This window comes from Amphiura filiformis, chromosome 11 (assembly GCF_039555335.1).
Source record: "Amphiura filiformis chromosome 11, Afil_fr2py, whole genome shotgun sequence".
Taxonomy (NCBI): Eukaryota; Metazoa; Echinodermata; class Ophiuroidea; order Amphilepidida; family Amphiuridae; genus Amphiura; species Amphiura filiformis.
The window spans coordinates 60014326-60030796 of NC_092638.1; the positions used below are offsets into that span (position 1 = coordinate 60014326).

General features: G+C 36.9%; 1 protein-coding gene across 1 annotated transcript; it reads left to right on the forward strand.

The window, feature by feature from the left end:
• Positions 1 to 410: 410 nt before the first annotated feature.
• Positions 411 to 13993, forward strand: LOC140165099 (uncharacterized). The gene is made up of 2 exons (XM_072188525.1): positions 411 to 572; positions 11295 to 13993. The coding sequence occupies exon 2, from the start codon at positions 11300 to 11302 to the stop codon at positions 13334 to 13336; it is 2037 nt and encodes a 678-aa protein (XP_072044626.1). The 5' UTR covers positions 411 to 572; positions 11295 to 11299; the 3' UTR covers positions 13337 to 13993.
• Positions 13994 to 16471: the final 2478 nt, after the last annotated feature.

A 16471-nucleotide genomic window follows, 5' to 3' on the forward strand; every position in this document is an offset into this window, starting at 1 on the left:
GCGAAATATATCGGCGTCCCAAGGGAACCAAATTTGAGTGACTCTTGGTTGTTTTGATAAAAACGATAGAATAGGAGCTCAACATTACAAATCTGTTCAGAAAATGTTCCGAATCGAATGTACATGGGCAATAGGCCCTCGGAACAATATCATGGCCGGAACTGGTAAGGAGGCGAGAGTGTCGGCTGAAATTCGGGATGGCGCTGTTCAGGAGTTCGTATCTTTTAAGCTTGTCTCAACTTGTCCCGAAAAATCAAATTTAAATAAAAGTTTAATCTTTATTTAAGACGTTGATTCGATCAAAATATTAAAAATGTTGTTACATGGGGTAGAAAAACAAATTTACTTTCTTGTATTTTCCCGTGTATTTCAATGGGACGATTATTTAGTGGTGTGCGCCCTTATACTCAAAGTGTCGTTTGTCCCGTCGTTTGCATAGTTTTATTTTACTCATTTTAGTCATTTATATATTGATAAAAGGTTTCCGTTGCTTCCGGTTTTCAAGCATACAAGAGTTTTCATAATCACACCAAGTTCAAGTTCAAAGATTTGAAAGGAGCATCATAATACAGGTGAGTTTCCATTGATATACTGCAGTACACGCAGTACACGGTCGCGGTCCGCAGTTGGCTGTATGGCCAATATCTGTGATATGACCTTCGTGACTTTCGTGTGCCTAATATACGGGTGCCTGTACCAGCTTGTCATTACCATGTTCACATGCTCTGTGCTTTCGTATAGGTAATCCATGTATTCCAGCCGTTCAAGGTACCTATGAATAATTAAGCAGATGACGTGTTTACCAACTCTGAGGACGTATTGTTTCGTCTGTTTTGACGACTACAACTATGTTTGAATGTCAATCCAAAGATAATATTCAATTAATTATTTATTATTACTACTGCTCTTATCATTCGTTATTATTATTATTATTATTATTGTTATTGTTATTGTTATTGTTATTCATATTATTATTATTATTAGTGTTATTATTATTATTATTAGGCCTATTATCATTAATATTATTTACATCATTATCAAGTAGGCCTAATCAATCAATATCTACGATATCCATGAATGCTGACGTTGCTGATGATGATGCTGCTGACGATGCTGATGATGATGCTGTTGACGATGCTGATGCTGCTGAAGATGACGCTACTGATGATGATGATGCTGATGATGCTGCTGATGCTGCTGATGATGATGATGTTGATGCTGCTGCTGATAATGATGTTGATACTAATAATGATGCTGCTGCTGACGATGCAGATGCTGATGATACTGCTGATGATGATGCTGATGATGTTGATGATGATGATGATGTTGATGCTGCTGCTGATGATGCTGCTGATGATGCTGCTGCTGATGATGTTGATGCTGCTGCTGATAATGATGTTGATACTGATGATGCTGCTGATGATGCTGCTGCTGACGATGCAGATGCTGATGATGATGATGCTGCTGATGATGATGTTTATGATGCGACTGATGATGATGCTGCTGATGATGCTGCTGATGATATTGATGCTGCTGCTGATGATGCTGATACTGATGATGCTGCTGCTGCTGATGTTGATGCTGCTGCTGATAATGATGTTGATACTGATGATGCTGATGATGATGCTGCTGCTGACGATGCAGATGATGCTGCTGATGATGATGCTGATGATGTTTATGATGATGTTGATGATGATGCTGCTGCTGCAGATGCTATTGGCGATGCTGATGCTGCTGATGATAATGTTGCTGCTGCTGATGATGCTGCTGCTGATGATGCTGCTGCTGATGCTGCTGCTGATACTGATGATGCTGCTGCTGATGATGATGCAGATGTTGATGATGCTGATGATGATGTTGATAATGTTGATGCTGCTGCTGATGATGACTGATGATGCTGATGCTGATGCTGATGATGCTGCTGATGATGATGCTGATGGTGATGCTGTTGATGATGCTGCTGACGATGATGATGCTTATGATGCTGCTGATAATGATGCTGCTGATGATGCTGTTGACGATGATGATGCTGATGATGATGATGCTACTGAGGATGCTGCTGCTGATGATGCTGCTGCTGATGCTGCTGATGATGCTGCTGCTGATGATGATGCTGCTGCTGATGATGTTGATGCTGCTGCTGATAATGATTCTGATACTGATGATGCTGATAATGATTATGCTGCTGACGATGCTGATATGCTGCTGCTGATGATGCTGATGATGCTGTTGCTGATGCTGCTAATACTGATGCTGCTGCTGATGTTGATGCTGCTGCTGATGATGATGCTGATACTGATGACACTGACGATGATGCTGCTGCTGACGATGTAGATGCTGATGATGCTGCTGCTGATGATGCTGATGCTGCTGATGATATGCTGTTGTTAATGATGCTGATTATGCTAATGATGATGCTGATGCCGATGATAATGCTGATAATGCTGCTGCTGCTGCTGCTGATGATGATAATGCTGATGATGCCGATTATGATGATGATGCTAATGATGCTAATGATGATGATGATGATGATGATGCTGATGCTGATGATGATTCTGATGCAGATGATGGTGATAATGATGATGATGCTGCTGATTATGATGTTGATTATGATGCTGCTGATGATGATGCTGATGCTGCTTCTGATGATGATTCTGATGCAGATGATGGTGATGCTGCTGCTGATGATGTTACTGATGCTGCTGATGATGATAATGCTGATGATGCCAATTATGATAATGATGCTGATCGATGATAATGCTGATGATGCCAATTATGATAATGATGCTGATGATGCTGCTGATGATGATGCTGCTGATGATGATTGATCTGATGCAGATGATGCTGCTGATGATGATGATGCTGATTATGATGCCGATGATGCTGATGATGATGTTGATGATGCTGATACTGCTACTGATGCTGCTGATGATGATCCTGCTGCTGCTGATGCTGATGATGGTGATGATACAGCTACTGATCATACATGTCATCATATCATGCTACGGTCATCATGCATCATCATCATGCAAGTCATCATCCGAGGCATCATTGTCGTCATCAGCATCATCAACATCATCAGTATCATCATCATCAGCAGCAGCAGCATCCGCATCGTCAGCAGCAGCATCAGCATCATCATCATCATCATCAGCAGCAGCAGCAGCATCATCAGCATCTACATCGTCAGCAGCAGCGTCATCATCAGCGTCATCATTATCAGCATCATCAGCAGCATCAACATCAGCAGCAGCACCGTCAGCAGCATCATCAGTATCAGCATCAGCAACAGCATCATCAGTATCAGCATCATCAGCAACAGCATCAGCAGCAGCAGCATCAGCATTATCAGTCATCAGCAGCAGCATCAGCAGCATCATCAACATCATCATCAACATCATCATCAGCATCAACATCATCATCAGCATCATCATCAGTCGCATCATCAACATCATCATCATCAACATCATCAGCATCATCATCATCATCATCATCAGCATCTACATCGTCAGTATCAGCATCATCACCAGCAGCATCAACATCAGCAGCAGCACCGTCAGCAGCAGCATCATCATCAGTATCAGCATCATCAGCAACAGCATCATCAGCAGCAGCATCAGCATCATCAGTCATCATTAACATCATCAACATCTGCATCATCAGCAGCAGCATCAGCAGCAGCATCATTAGTATCAGCAGCATCTTCAGCAGCATCATCAGCAGCATCATCATCATCAGCAGCAGCAGCAACATTATCATCATCAGCAGCAGCATCATCAGCATCGCCAATAGCATCATCAGCAGTATCATCATCATCAACATCATCATCATCATCAGCAGCAGCAGCAGCATCTGCATAGTCAGCAGCAGCATCAGCAGCAGCAGTAGGCCTATCAGCATCATTATCATCAGCAGCAGCATCAACATCATCATCAGCAGCAGCAGCATCGTCAGCAGCAGCATGCAGCATTATGAGCAGTGTCAGCATCATCAGCAGCAGCATTATGAGCAGTATCAGCATCATCAGCAGCAGCATCATCATCTGCAGCAGCATCATCATCAGTCGCATCATCAACATCATCAGCATCATCATCAGCAGCACCATCAGCACCTGCATTGTCAGCAGCAGCATCATCAGTATCAACATCATCATCAGCATCATCATCAGTCGCATCATCAACATCATCATCATCAACATCATCAGCATCTGCATCATCATCATCAGTCGCATCATCAGCATCATCATCAGCATCTGCATCAGCAGCAGCAGCAGCAACATTATCATCAGCAGCAGCAGCATCAGCATCGCCAATAGCATCATCATCAGCATCGATCATCATCATCAACATCATCAGCATCAACATCATCAGCATCATCATCAGCAGCAGCAGCATCAGCATCTGCATCGTCAGCAGCAGCATCAGCAGTATCAGCATCATCATCATCAGCATCTGCATCATCATCATCAGTCGCATCATCAGCATCATCATCAGCATCTGCATCAGCAGCAGCAGCAGCAACATTATCATCAGCAGCAGCAGCATCAGCATCGCCAATAGCATCATCATCAGCATCGATCATCATCATCAACATCATCAGCATCAAAATCATCAGCATCATCATCAGCAGCAGCATCAGCATCTGCATCGTCAGCAACAGCATCAGCAGTATCAGCATCATCATCAGCAGCAGCAGCATCATCAGCAGCATCGTCAGCAGCAGCATCATCATCAGTAGCAGCATCATCAGTAGCAGCATCATCAGCAGCAGCATCATCAGCAGCATCATCATCAGCATCATCATCAGTCGCATCATCAACATCATCATCATCATCATCATCAACAACATCATCAGCATCATCACCAGCATCTGCATCGTCAGCAGCAGCATCAGCAGCAGCATCAGCAGTATCAACATCATATTATCAGCAGCAGCAGCAACATCATCATCAGCAGCATCAGCAGCATCATCAGCATTAGCATCATCATCAGTAGTCATCAGCAGCATCAGCATCGTCAACAGCATCATCATCAGCAGCATCATATAAGCATCAGCATCGTCAGCATTCATGGATATCATAGATATTGATTGATTACTTGATTAGATTAATAAACTGATTAGGTTAATTAACTGATTGCGTTCAGTGACAAAACCCCTGCCCATTTTAACTACCCCCCCCCCATGTGGGATGCTGGCTGCCCTGATAGAAGATACGGTATTTAAATGCTTTTTTATAGGCCTAATAATAATAATGATAATAGTAATAATAATAATAGGCCTAATAATAATAATAATAACACTAATAGGCCTAATAGTAATAATAATAATAATAGGCTAATAATAATAATAATAACAATAATAATAATAATAATAATAATAATAATAATAATAATAATAGGCCTAATAATAATAATAACAATAACAATAACAATAACAATACTAATAATAATAATAATAATAATAAAACTAATAATAATAATAATGAATGATAAGAGCAGCAGTAATAATAAATAATAAATTGAATATTATCTTTGGATTGACATTCAAACATAGGGGGCCTAGTTGTATTCGTCAAAACAGACGAAACACTACGTCCTCAGAGTTGGTAAATACGTCATCTGCTTAATTATTCATAGGTACCTTGAACGGCTGGAATACATGGATTACCTTTGGGATAGGGGTCATTTTTTATGATACATGGCGCGTTCATGTACAATGGTGTGATTTCTGCGGTCAATTTGTTGTTTATTTTGGTAGTACTAGTAGTCACGTTAAGTAAATACAGGGTTCAAAAGAAATAACTCCCCCCTTAAAATTACAAAACATTTCTTTGCATAACTTGTAAACTTGACATTATATTTTGTTGATTTGAAAAATTCAAAAAGCTGTGAATAGAGGAATCGTTTTTCAACCCTCCCCAAGTTGTTTCATTTCCAAAAACAATATTTTTGGTCAAAAATAATCACATTTTCCAAAAATGATGCTTTCAGAAAAATGTGCACTTTACCACATTATGTACAAAACATTCTCGATATTAATGTTAAGGTTGATTTAAATCTTGGTTTGTTCCTTTACCTTTCTGTCTCCGATCCTTCAGGCACCCATGCAACCATCATTCAGTGGAAAACAATGATTTGTGTAACTTAATTTCGGCGTAAAATGAGATTTTCGTTTTTACTCGGCAGTTGTTTCAAAATGATAAAATCACTAGGAAGGAGAAATGAGCTCTCCAAGCATAAATTTGAACAAAAGGGTGAACATTTACCTGTATTGGGTCAATTGAAGCATCTTGCATTTTGATTTAAAATGGTCGCTTTCTTGGATAAAGGTGTAACACTCATGATGTGGCCACAAGAGATTGGCTGTATGCAGTTAATTGGCTGAATGCTGACTTCCAACCTCCAATCTTTGTTGGCCATTTCTTCGTTGTCATGTACACCTTTATTCAAGAGAGCCGTTGCTATAGATCTTTGTAACTGAACTGTTTCAGTCTACAATTTGCGAGTAATTTTTCATCTTTTCTAGCCAGCGAAAGAAATAAGCATCACACTACAAACCCTATTTTTACTCCTATAGTGATTTTACCATTTTTGAAACACCGACTGAAAACCCCATTCATGTCAAAATTCATGTCAATGAATCATTGTTTTATATTGAAAGATTGCATTGCATGGGTGACTGAGTAATCGGATACATACAATTTAAGACAAATTAACTAAAAATTTACATTGATCACATTGATATCGAGAACTTGTTTGTACATTACATGTATAGGATGTTGAAAAGTGCAACTTTTTCTGAAAGCATCATTTTTGGAAAATGTGATAATTTTTGACCAACAAAAAATGATTTTTAAAAAGAAGAAAATTGGGAGGATAGCAAAAAGTTTCCTCTATTCACAGGATTTTAAATTTTTCAAATCAACCAAATGTTTGTCAAGTTATGCAAAGAAATATTTTGTAATTTTATGGGGGGAGTTATTTCTTTTGAACCCTGTAATAACATAATAATGTGTATGGAAGGGTTTCTTTATTCCCCGGTTATATCCATCATCTAAACGTCTCTGCCCCCGGGGGGGGGGGGCACTTCAATATGAAATGGATACCGGTATAGGTGTATGCCCGGGTGTATGGCTGGCACTTTCGCAGTATTGGGCATTCGGTGAGAGCAAAATGCAAAAAATATGGGGTCAATGGGTGAGAGCATAATTTTTGGCATTCGGTGAGAGCAAAATGTGAAAAATATGGGGTCATTGGGTGAGAACATGACCCTTTTTAAATGGAATCTTCGGGTGAGAGCCGAAACAGTGCCACAAAAACCAGCTTGAACGTCGAATTTCTAGTTCTAAATGGCCTCAAATTTCTTTGTTTTTTCAAAATAAGTAACAAAATCAGTGATAAATGAAATTTGCTGTTCAAATTGAAAAATAAGGGTCTTTGGGTGACAGATCAAATGGAAAAATAAGGGGTCTTCGGGTGACAGAGCATGTGTTAGTAAAAAATATGGGGTCTTTGAGTGACAGCGATGCTGAAAAAGGGGGTCTTAACAGCCCTACATACGCGTCACCTCCAAAGAAGGAGTGCCCCCCCCGGCGTTTCTGTAGTTCGCTTGCCTGTTGTGCATAAGGCTATTTTATAACTTGAAGAATAAAACTGGTTGATTCCAAAGTGAGCCATTATTATTCCAAGATAATGCATTCGATATTACATCCCAGCAAACACAAAATTGTTTGAAAAAAAAACAACGTTTTAAACAAGTTATATTTTGGGTTTTGGTTTAGGTAAAAACGTGTTAATAACATTAAATGTCGGGTTATATAAAGGTCATGAAAATGTTTTTTAAAAAATGTTTTAAAAACGTTTTGTATGAAAACACACTACAACATTGTTTTTAAAATGTTATTGTAAACCATTGTTTTGCAAACATTTTTTGCCAAATATTTTGCTAAAATAACATTTAAATGTTAAAATATTTGCAGTAGGTTAGTAAAAAATGTGTTTTAATGTTAATAAGAACACGTTTTACACCATTGTTTTCTGACAACCTTTTATAATCTTTTGCGAATGATGTCGAAAACACATTGTGTTTGCTGGGATAGGGGTAGGCCTATTGGCTTTTACTAATTATTTAGGCCTAAACGTTTTTAGGATCATAGGCATACTAATGAATCATTTAATTGTATAAATATTGAGTAAATTTGAAAGACAATTGAACGGTTGTGTTTATCATGATTAATAGCATATTTTATTTATCAAAAATCAAAAAAGATTGTTAAGATTTGTACACCTTCTTCTCTGGTACACCACACTATATTAGCAATGGCCTATGGAGCAGTAATAATCATGCGTAACTCGCAAACGCAAAATCGGAATGAACTGAAATTTTAAGTATTTTTTGTGGATATCTATTGCAAAATATCAGAAAAAAAGGATGCTAAGATCACGAAATACTCCTTTAAGTATACAGATTACAGATTTATGTTAAATGTCTCATTTTGTCTTTGATACACATTTTTGGCTTTATAACCAGTATCAGCCTACGTTAGCACATCTGTAACACTAAGGTGCCAAAAAATTAAATGTGGGCCATGTGTTTTAAACTGGTACACTGATAGCCTGGAGCCGTGACATTGGCGCGAGATTTTTATACGTTCTTGCCAATTTTAGTTCACATCATGATACCCTATATAGGTATACATATCAAATTAAAGCTATTGATGAGCTCTTTAAAATGGTACCATAGGTTTGCACATACCATGTAAACTTCTAAAGTTAGGACTGTTAAAGTAAAAACATGACAGGGTGGAGCCGTGGCTCCCACACGGTGGCTCCCACACGTCAAAATTTAGAATGGGATTCTGCTAATTTACCAATAGCTTTTTACCTACCTGAAATGATTTAACTCAGCTAATTTAACTTTCATTTCATCATTGGCATACAGCATTATTAAAGATAACTGTATAATTTAGGCCTATAATCAGTTTATTAAAGTTTAGAGGTTGGAAGTTGATGGAGCCCTGGAGCAGAATTACGACTGTTGCCTTGCTGAAAGGCAAAATGTTCATACCGCAAAATTGGTATTCATGTTGTATGATTCTAGTTGGTGAAATTATTAATTAATACTTTTTATTATTAAGTGCAATCGAAAAATACTTTTGCTTGTCCCTACAGTAAGTTAAAAGCAATTAAGTTTTAGAATTGTTTGGGCTGGAGCCTTAAATGCGAAGAAAAAGAAGGACAAAAGTGCTGAGCAAAAGTTGCAATAAAAAAATCAAATCTGAACTGAACACTCTGGTAATTATTTTGGCAAAAATCACAACAGAGTGAATGTGACACTGACCTAGACCTAGTTTACCATGTGTAAGATCAATAATGCCACCATCACAGGCTATGTGGAACCCTTTTGTTCCATCATATATTTGGAACAGATACTGAAGAATTTGATGATGACAATATGGGCATTTCTGAGGAATTGACATAGAGACAATGATTCGCTTACAAACTTAATTTGGAAAGACTGTTGTAGCACTAAAGCCATCATCAGATAGTATTATAGTAACAGAGAATATTTTCTCTTTCATGTTACATCTGATGGTGTCATCACTCATCAAACTAACTGAAACTATCCATGTTTCAGAATATGGACACACCTAATTTCCCGGTGCAAAAGTTATTGAAGGCTATTGGTTCTATACTAAAACCACCAGAGAAGATTGCTTTTATAAGAAACTTATGAAGGAAACCATAGTGCCCAAGGAAAGTGTTCTGTATGTAGGTGTGGATTTACAAGACAGAGGAAATTCACCAGAGTTGTACCTTCTGAAGTCCGTAGATGAATGCGAGATCATGTGTTCCATTTCCGTGTAACATACCGGTACTAGATTCTCTCTTTAAACTGCCCCATTATTACAAAAGATTGTTAAATTTTCCTTTATCAATCAGTTAGAAAACATTGTACATGTGTTTTTGTGCAAAATTGTGTCTTGTAACATAAATTGTAATTATTTGTACATGCATTATCAATATCATTAAGAGTTTGAAAAAAATTTTTACATTTTTATTCGTTCCGACAAAATGTTCGCGCCATGGAAAATCTATAGCAGGTAGCATAGTAAAAGTACACATTTTCTGAAAGCTCTAGCTCTATAGAGCTCAAATATAATGTTTTTTTTGATGTGGGGTATAAGATATAAATTAAAAAATCACACAAAATTCAGAAAAATTTTCATGAAAAATCTCACATTCTTCTTGCAATATCTCCCTAACCATTAGCCCCCCATAAAAAACAATGTCATTTATGGATTCCTTGTGAAATTTACTTGCAGAATATGTATACTTTTCCTGTAGTAGCATACACAACCACTGAAATAATTAGTTTCAAATGAAAATTGGCATATTTCTCGGAACAGAAAAAGTGAACTTTTCATGTCACGCGAAAATCTACCAGTTCAAAACGCGTGGCCTGTGACAAAATCTGCAAATCACTGAATACCCCTTTAAAAAAAGGCGCAGACAACTTGAACTTGTGTGTAACTCTAAATCTAAAATGCCACTGACTCTAAATCGAACTCCATGTACAACTCTACATTGTAACTCTAAAATTACAACTCTAACTCATAAAAATTAAACACTCATTTACCACATTGTAAAATACTAAAATGCTGTATCCTTCTGTGACTGTCAAGTGTCATCAAAATCAAAGCTTTTAGATATTTGATCAATTGACGTGGATGCACGTTTAACTGTTTATGTTTATTTCTTGAACAGAAAAATAATAACAAAGGAACCGACATTCTTCCTTTTCGGCTGAATCTTTACATTGATTGCTTAACCTGTTTGTGTTAATATGGGCACGTCTGGACCTTGGTTGATGGTATATTAGGCCTTTAATCCAACCATAATTAATTATGAGTCCTGTGCGGAATTTCCAAACGGCGGGCCAAAATTTGCCCCCCCCTCCACCTGGAGGCATACGACACCGGCCGGTTATTATTTTTTTTTGCAACCATAACGGGACGCAATATGCTATAATCATGTTATAACCCATAGGAAATACATTAGGGTTAGCGTTAGGGTTACATGATTATAGAATTTTGCATCCCGTTATGGTTGCATTTTACTCTCCTGTGGCTTATAATAGTTGAACAAGCCCTAATGGTTTATTTATTTATCTATTTTTTAAATTTATTTATTTATTTATTTATTTATTTATTTATTTATTTATTTATTTATTTATTTATTTATTTATTTATTTATTTATTTATTTATTTATTTATTTATTTATTTATTTTTCAGACAATATGATGAGAACTCAGCGACAATGGGATTTGCTACAAGATCCAGTATGCAAGTATTGTAAACGAAGATTTATTGAAAATATTCCTCGTTATAAATCGCATCTTCGCAACCATGAGCTAAGTATTAAGCCTTATTGGTACAGCAATCCAAACGTGAAACCAAAGGCTGGCTGCGTGGGGATACACATCAAAACGCGTAAAAAAAGGAAATGTGAAGATCGTCATGTATCGAAAATGCTTCCATGTCTGGTTCCAGGTCATTTGAACATTAAAAATGTCCAACAAGGAGAGGAAAAGAAACTTCATATCTGTTACTATTGTAACAAATCATTCACAACATTGAAAAACAAGAAACGGCATGAAATGATTCATACAGGAGAGAAACCTCATATATGTAGATATTGTGATAAATCATTCACGACATTGGGAACCAAGAATACACATGAAAAGATTCACACTGGAGAAAAAACTTATCCATGCAGCTACTGCAACAAATCATTCATGACATTGGGAGACAAGAAACGGCATGAAAAGATTCACACTGGAGAGAAAATTTATCAATGCATTTTTTGCAACAAATCATTCAAGACATTGGGACACAAGAAACAACATGAAAAGATTCATACAGGCGAGAAACCTTATCAATGCATCTTTTGCAACAAATCATTCAGTCGATTGGGAGACAAGAAACAACATGAAATGATTCACACAGGAGAGAAACCTCATCGATGTAGCCATTGTAACAAATCATTCAGCCACTTGGGAAGCAAGAAACGGCATGAAAAGATACACACAGGAGAGAAATGTCATCAATGTAGCTATTGTAACAAATCATTCAGCATATTGGGTAACAAGAAACAACATGAATTGATTCACACAGGAGAGAAACCTCATCAATGTAGCCATTGTAACAAATCATTCAGCCACTTGGGAAACAAGAAACGGCATGAAAAGATACACACAGGAGAGAAATTTCATCAATGTATCTATTTTAACAAATCATTCAGCACATTGGGTAACAAGAAACAACATGAAATGATTCACACAGGAGAGAAACCTCATCGATGTAGCCATTGTAACAAATCATTCAGCCACGTGGGAAGCAAGAAACGGCATGAAAAGATACACACAGGAGAGAAATTTCATCAATGTATCTATTGTAACAAATCATTCAGCACATTGGGTAACAAGAAACAACATGAAATGATTCACACAGGAGAGAAACCTCATCAATGTAGCCATTGTAACAAATCATTCAGCCACTTGGGAAGCAAGAAACGGCATGAAAAGATACACACAGGAGAGAAATTTCATCAATGTAACTATTGTGACAAATCATTCAGCCAATTGGAAGACAAGAAACGGCATGAAAAGATTCATATGGGAGAGAAACATCATCAATGTAACTACTGCAACAAATCATTCAGCCGATTGGGAGACAAGAAACAACATGAAAAGATTCACACAGGAGAGAAAATTTATCAATGCATCTTTTGCAACAAATCATTCACGACATTGGGACACAAGAAACAACATGAAAAGATTCATACAGGAGAGAAACCTTATAAGTGCATCTTTTGCAACAACTCATTCAACCGATTGGGAGACAAAAAACAACATGAAATGATTCACACAGGCGAGAAACCTCATCGATGTAGCCATTGTAACAAATCATTCAACCATTTGGGAAGCAAGAAACAGCATGAAACGATACACACAGGAGAGAAATTTCATCAATGTATCTATTGTAACAAATCATTCAGCCAATTGGGTAACAAGAAACGACATGAAAAGATACACACAGGCGAGAAACCTCATCGATGTAACTATTGTAACAAATCATTCAGCCAATTGGGTAACAAGAAACAGCATGAGAAGATTCATATGGGAGAGAAGCCTCATCGATATAACTACTGCAACAAATCATTTAGCCGATTGGGAGACAAGAAACAACATGAAAAGATTCACACAGGAGAAAATTTATCAATGCATCTTTTGCAACAAATCATTCACGACATTGGGACACAAGAAACACCATGAAAAGATTCATACAGGAGAGAAACCTTAGAAGTGCATCTTTTGCAACAAATCATTCAGCCGATTGGGAAACAAGAGTACTCATGAACTGATACACACAGGAGAGAAACCTCATAAATGTAGCTATTGCTATAAAAACTTCAGCCACTTGGGAAGTAAGAAACGGCATGAAAAGATTCACACAGGAGAGAAACCTCATTAATCATAAGTATCATGTATCAGTTTGGAGGTAAATAAGTGACATGAAAATCTCAAAAACGTATGGCTATTAATTATCAAAGCATTCATTTGCATGTCGAAAATCTCATCAAATACAGGGATTGGCATGAAAACTTAATACCAAAAGCTTGGAAACGATTACTGCATGAGTGAAACCTCATTAACAGGCACAGTTAAAATCATCGTTGAAAACCCTATGCCTATTATAATATAGCTATTTGATTATCAAATCATTCATTTTAATGTCGGGAATAAGCAGTAATGATTCTGAATGGAGAGAATCTCATCAAATAATGTAAACATCCAGGAAAATAGTAAACGAATTGGCGTGAAAGCTTGAATACCAAAAGTTTGGTAAAGATTCCTACATGAGTAAAACCTCACAAACAGGTACTGTTAAAAAAAGCGTTGAACAACAACAATATTAGCTTAATAAAGTTCCCCAACGCATGTACATGTACATTGTATATCGTGATTTATTGTATAGCCTACATCTAGACCAATTTATAACATCACACATCATTGCGTTCGATCACAATGGTTTATTATGTAAAACCGAGGTTATTTTAAAAGTTGCATAGATCTGAACCATGAGTCAAGTAGGAAATTTGAGGCTCGTATGGCCTCAGGTGAAACTTTAAAACCATTGTGACCATTGGTCCATATGTGTAAAGCGCTTAAAGACCCATTAGTGATCCCAGCAAAAGTGAAAAAAATTCATTGTTTATATTGCTTAAAAGTGAAGGATATTTCATTCAAATTGTCATTTGGTATTTTTTTGAACAATTTGGCAAAAAAAAATAGCAGTGTTGACAAAGTTGAAGCCCCATTCAAATACATGTAGCTAATTTATATACTGTCATTATATAAATTAGAAATTAGTGTAAAATGCCTTATTTTGTATTAAATACACAGCTTTCGGTCGAACCACTAGCAGGCTATGTTGACACATCTATGACAATGACAAAGTCTAGTTATTAGTGGAACATTTTGATGAAAAAAATACTTTGTATTATCTGTGGCGTTCCCTCGGAAACACAGCAAATTAGGTCACAATCCATTTTTTACCCGGGGGCATTTATCCATTCGGTGTGCTATGTAGGTAATGAAACATCTTAGGTATTGCAAACTATTCCTTATTTAAATTGCTATAACAAGCAGAACATTTTGATACCATTTTGATCAAAATCGGCGAAATATTCGATTTTACCCTTGTGAAAGCAAAATTCTGTTATCTGACCTCTTACTTTTTGTGCTGGGTTGCCAACGGCAACCCAGCACTTATTGCTTGGGTTCTGTTTTCTGTTGTTTCTATAAGTAATTCATGAAGAAAACAGAAACTTGTAAAAATGTTGCAAAAAATTGATCAAAATGGTTATGACAAACAGAAATACTAAAATTGGCCTGTGCAGATATCAGAAATATTGTGTTGATTTTGCATGTTAAGGTAAAATAGGTATATGTTTTAGGAAAATAATTTTTCTGAATCTTGACTAGGAAGTTTTGCTGGTTCTCTTCACTAGAACACGTATCTTGGCAGGCTATGGGATCATGTGGGCAGACACACCGGGTACCATACATGCTTTGTAGGAGTTCAGTATCTCAGTGTGTTGTATGGTATGTGATCCAATATCTCTGGTGAGAGCTACCTGCTGAGTTATGATGACATATTTAATTTACACATCTTACTCTATTTATGTTCCTAGTGGTCTGTCTGTGGTGGTCTGTTATCTTAATATGTCTTGGATAATTTTCAACTACATGTAACATGTTTGACCATGCAACATGCAGTAAATATGGTAAAAGTTTAATCCCTCACATCGAAGACCTGTGTTAATAAATAAGCAAGATCACTGAATATTGGAAATATGTACATTTCCTGGTAACACGATGATGACCAAAAGCTATTGATGCACACATCACCTTCAAATATTTGGGTATATTTTTATGATGACAAATATGTCACAACTAGAATGAAGCTTTAGGGCATAGATCCTAAGTAATGATTGAATTTTGTTACTAAGAATATTATCAGTAAACATTCAATTCTTGGCTTTAAAGGTGCTATTTTGGGGTTCAGTATGTGTAGGCCTGTAATATGTACTGGTACCTTTCGAAAATAATATTTCTCGAAATTTTGCTTGTTACTTTGTATGCTTAAATTCTCAAAAAACAAAAAGAGCTATGAATGAATTAATCTATACTATTATAAGGTGCGAACGTCGGTTGTTTTTTAGGCCACAAGACCATTTAGCAATCCATGTATGTGGGGTATATGTGTAGGGGTGTTTGTACCCTAACAGTGTCTGCTTCCTACTCATGCCATCCAAACCGGGTGATAATAATATTTGAGTAGGAGGACAATACGTGAGTGGAGATATTTGAGGTCAAAGGTCATCTAGGTGTCAAATGAGGTCATTGTTGATTTAGATTAAGCGATGGGGGTATTGCTCTCCTTTGTAAAAGTAAATTTCAATGTCAAACATTGTGATAATAATCTCTGCGTAAGGGAGCATCAGGTGAGTGAAAATGTTTTGAGGTCATAGGTCATATAGGGGTCAAATTTTGGAATTGTTCGTATTGGGCTTAAGTTGGTGAACGTAAACCTGAAGAGGAGTAACAACGTAAAGAGCATATGAATTGAAGTATAAGAATTGGAATGGAACTGATGTAATGAATCCAACTGAGTCATCAGTATCTGGGAAAAAGTGCCTGATTTTGGGGTTTGAACTTACCGAATCTTACAAAAAGAAATATGAAGTTACTCATTGTGAACAACCATGTCCCAGCACATCCCTTTTTAAAGGGATTTTTATTTCCTAATAACTCAAAACTGATGAGTCGTATAGGTAGGTCAAACTATATGCATTCTAAATCCTTGACCAGAGTAATATTTTAGGACATGTTTTAACCAATTGA

Coding starts and splice junctions, on each gene's coding strand:
- LOC140165099 (XM_072188525.1), top strand. CDS start 11,300: ATGATGAGAACTCAGCGACAATGGGATTTGCTACAAGATCCAGTATGC.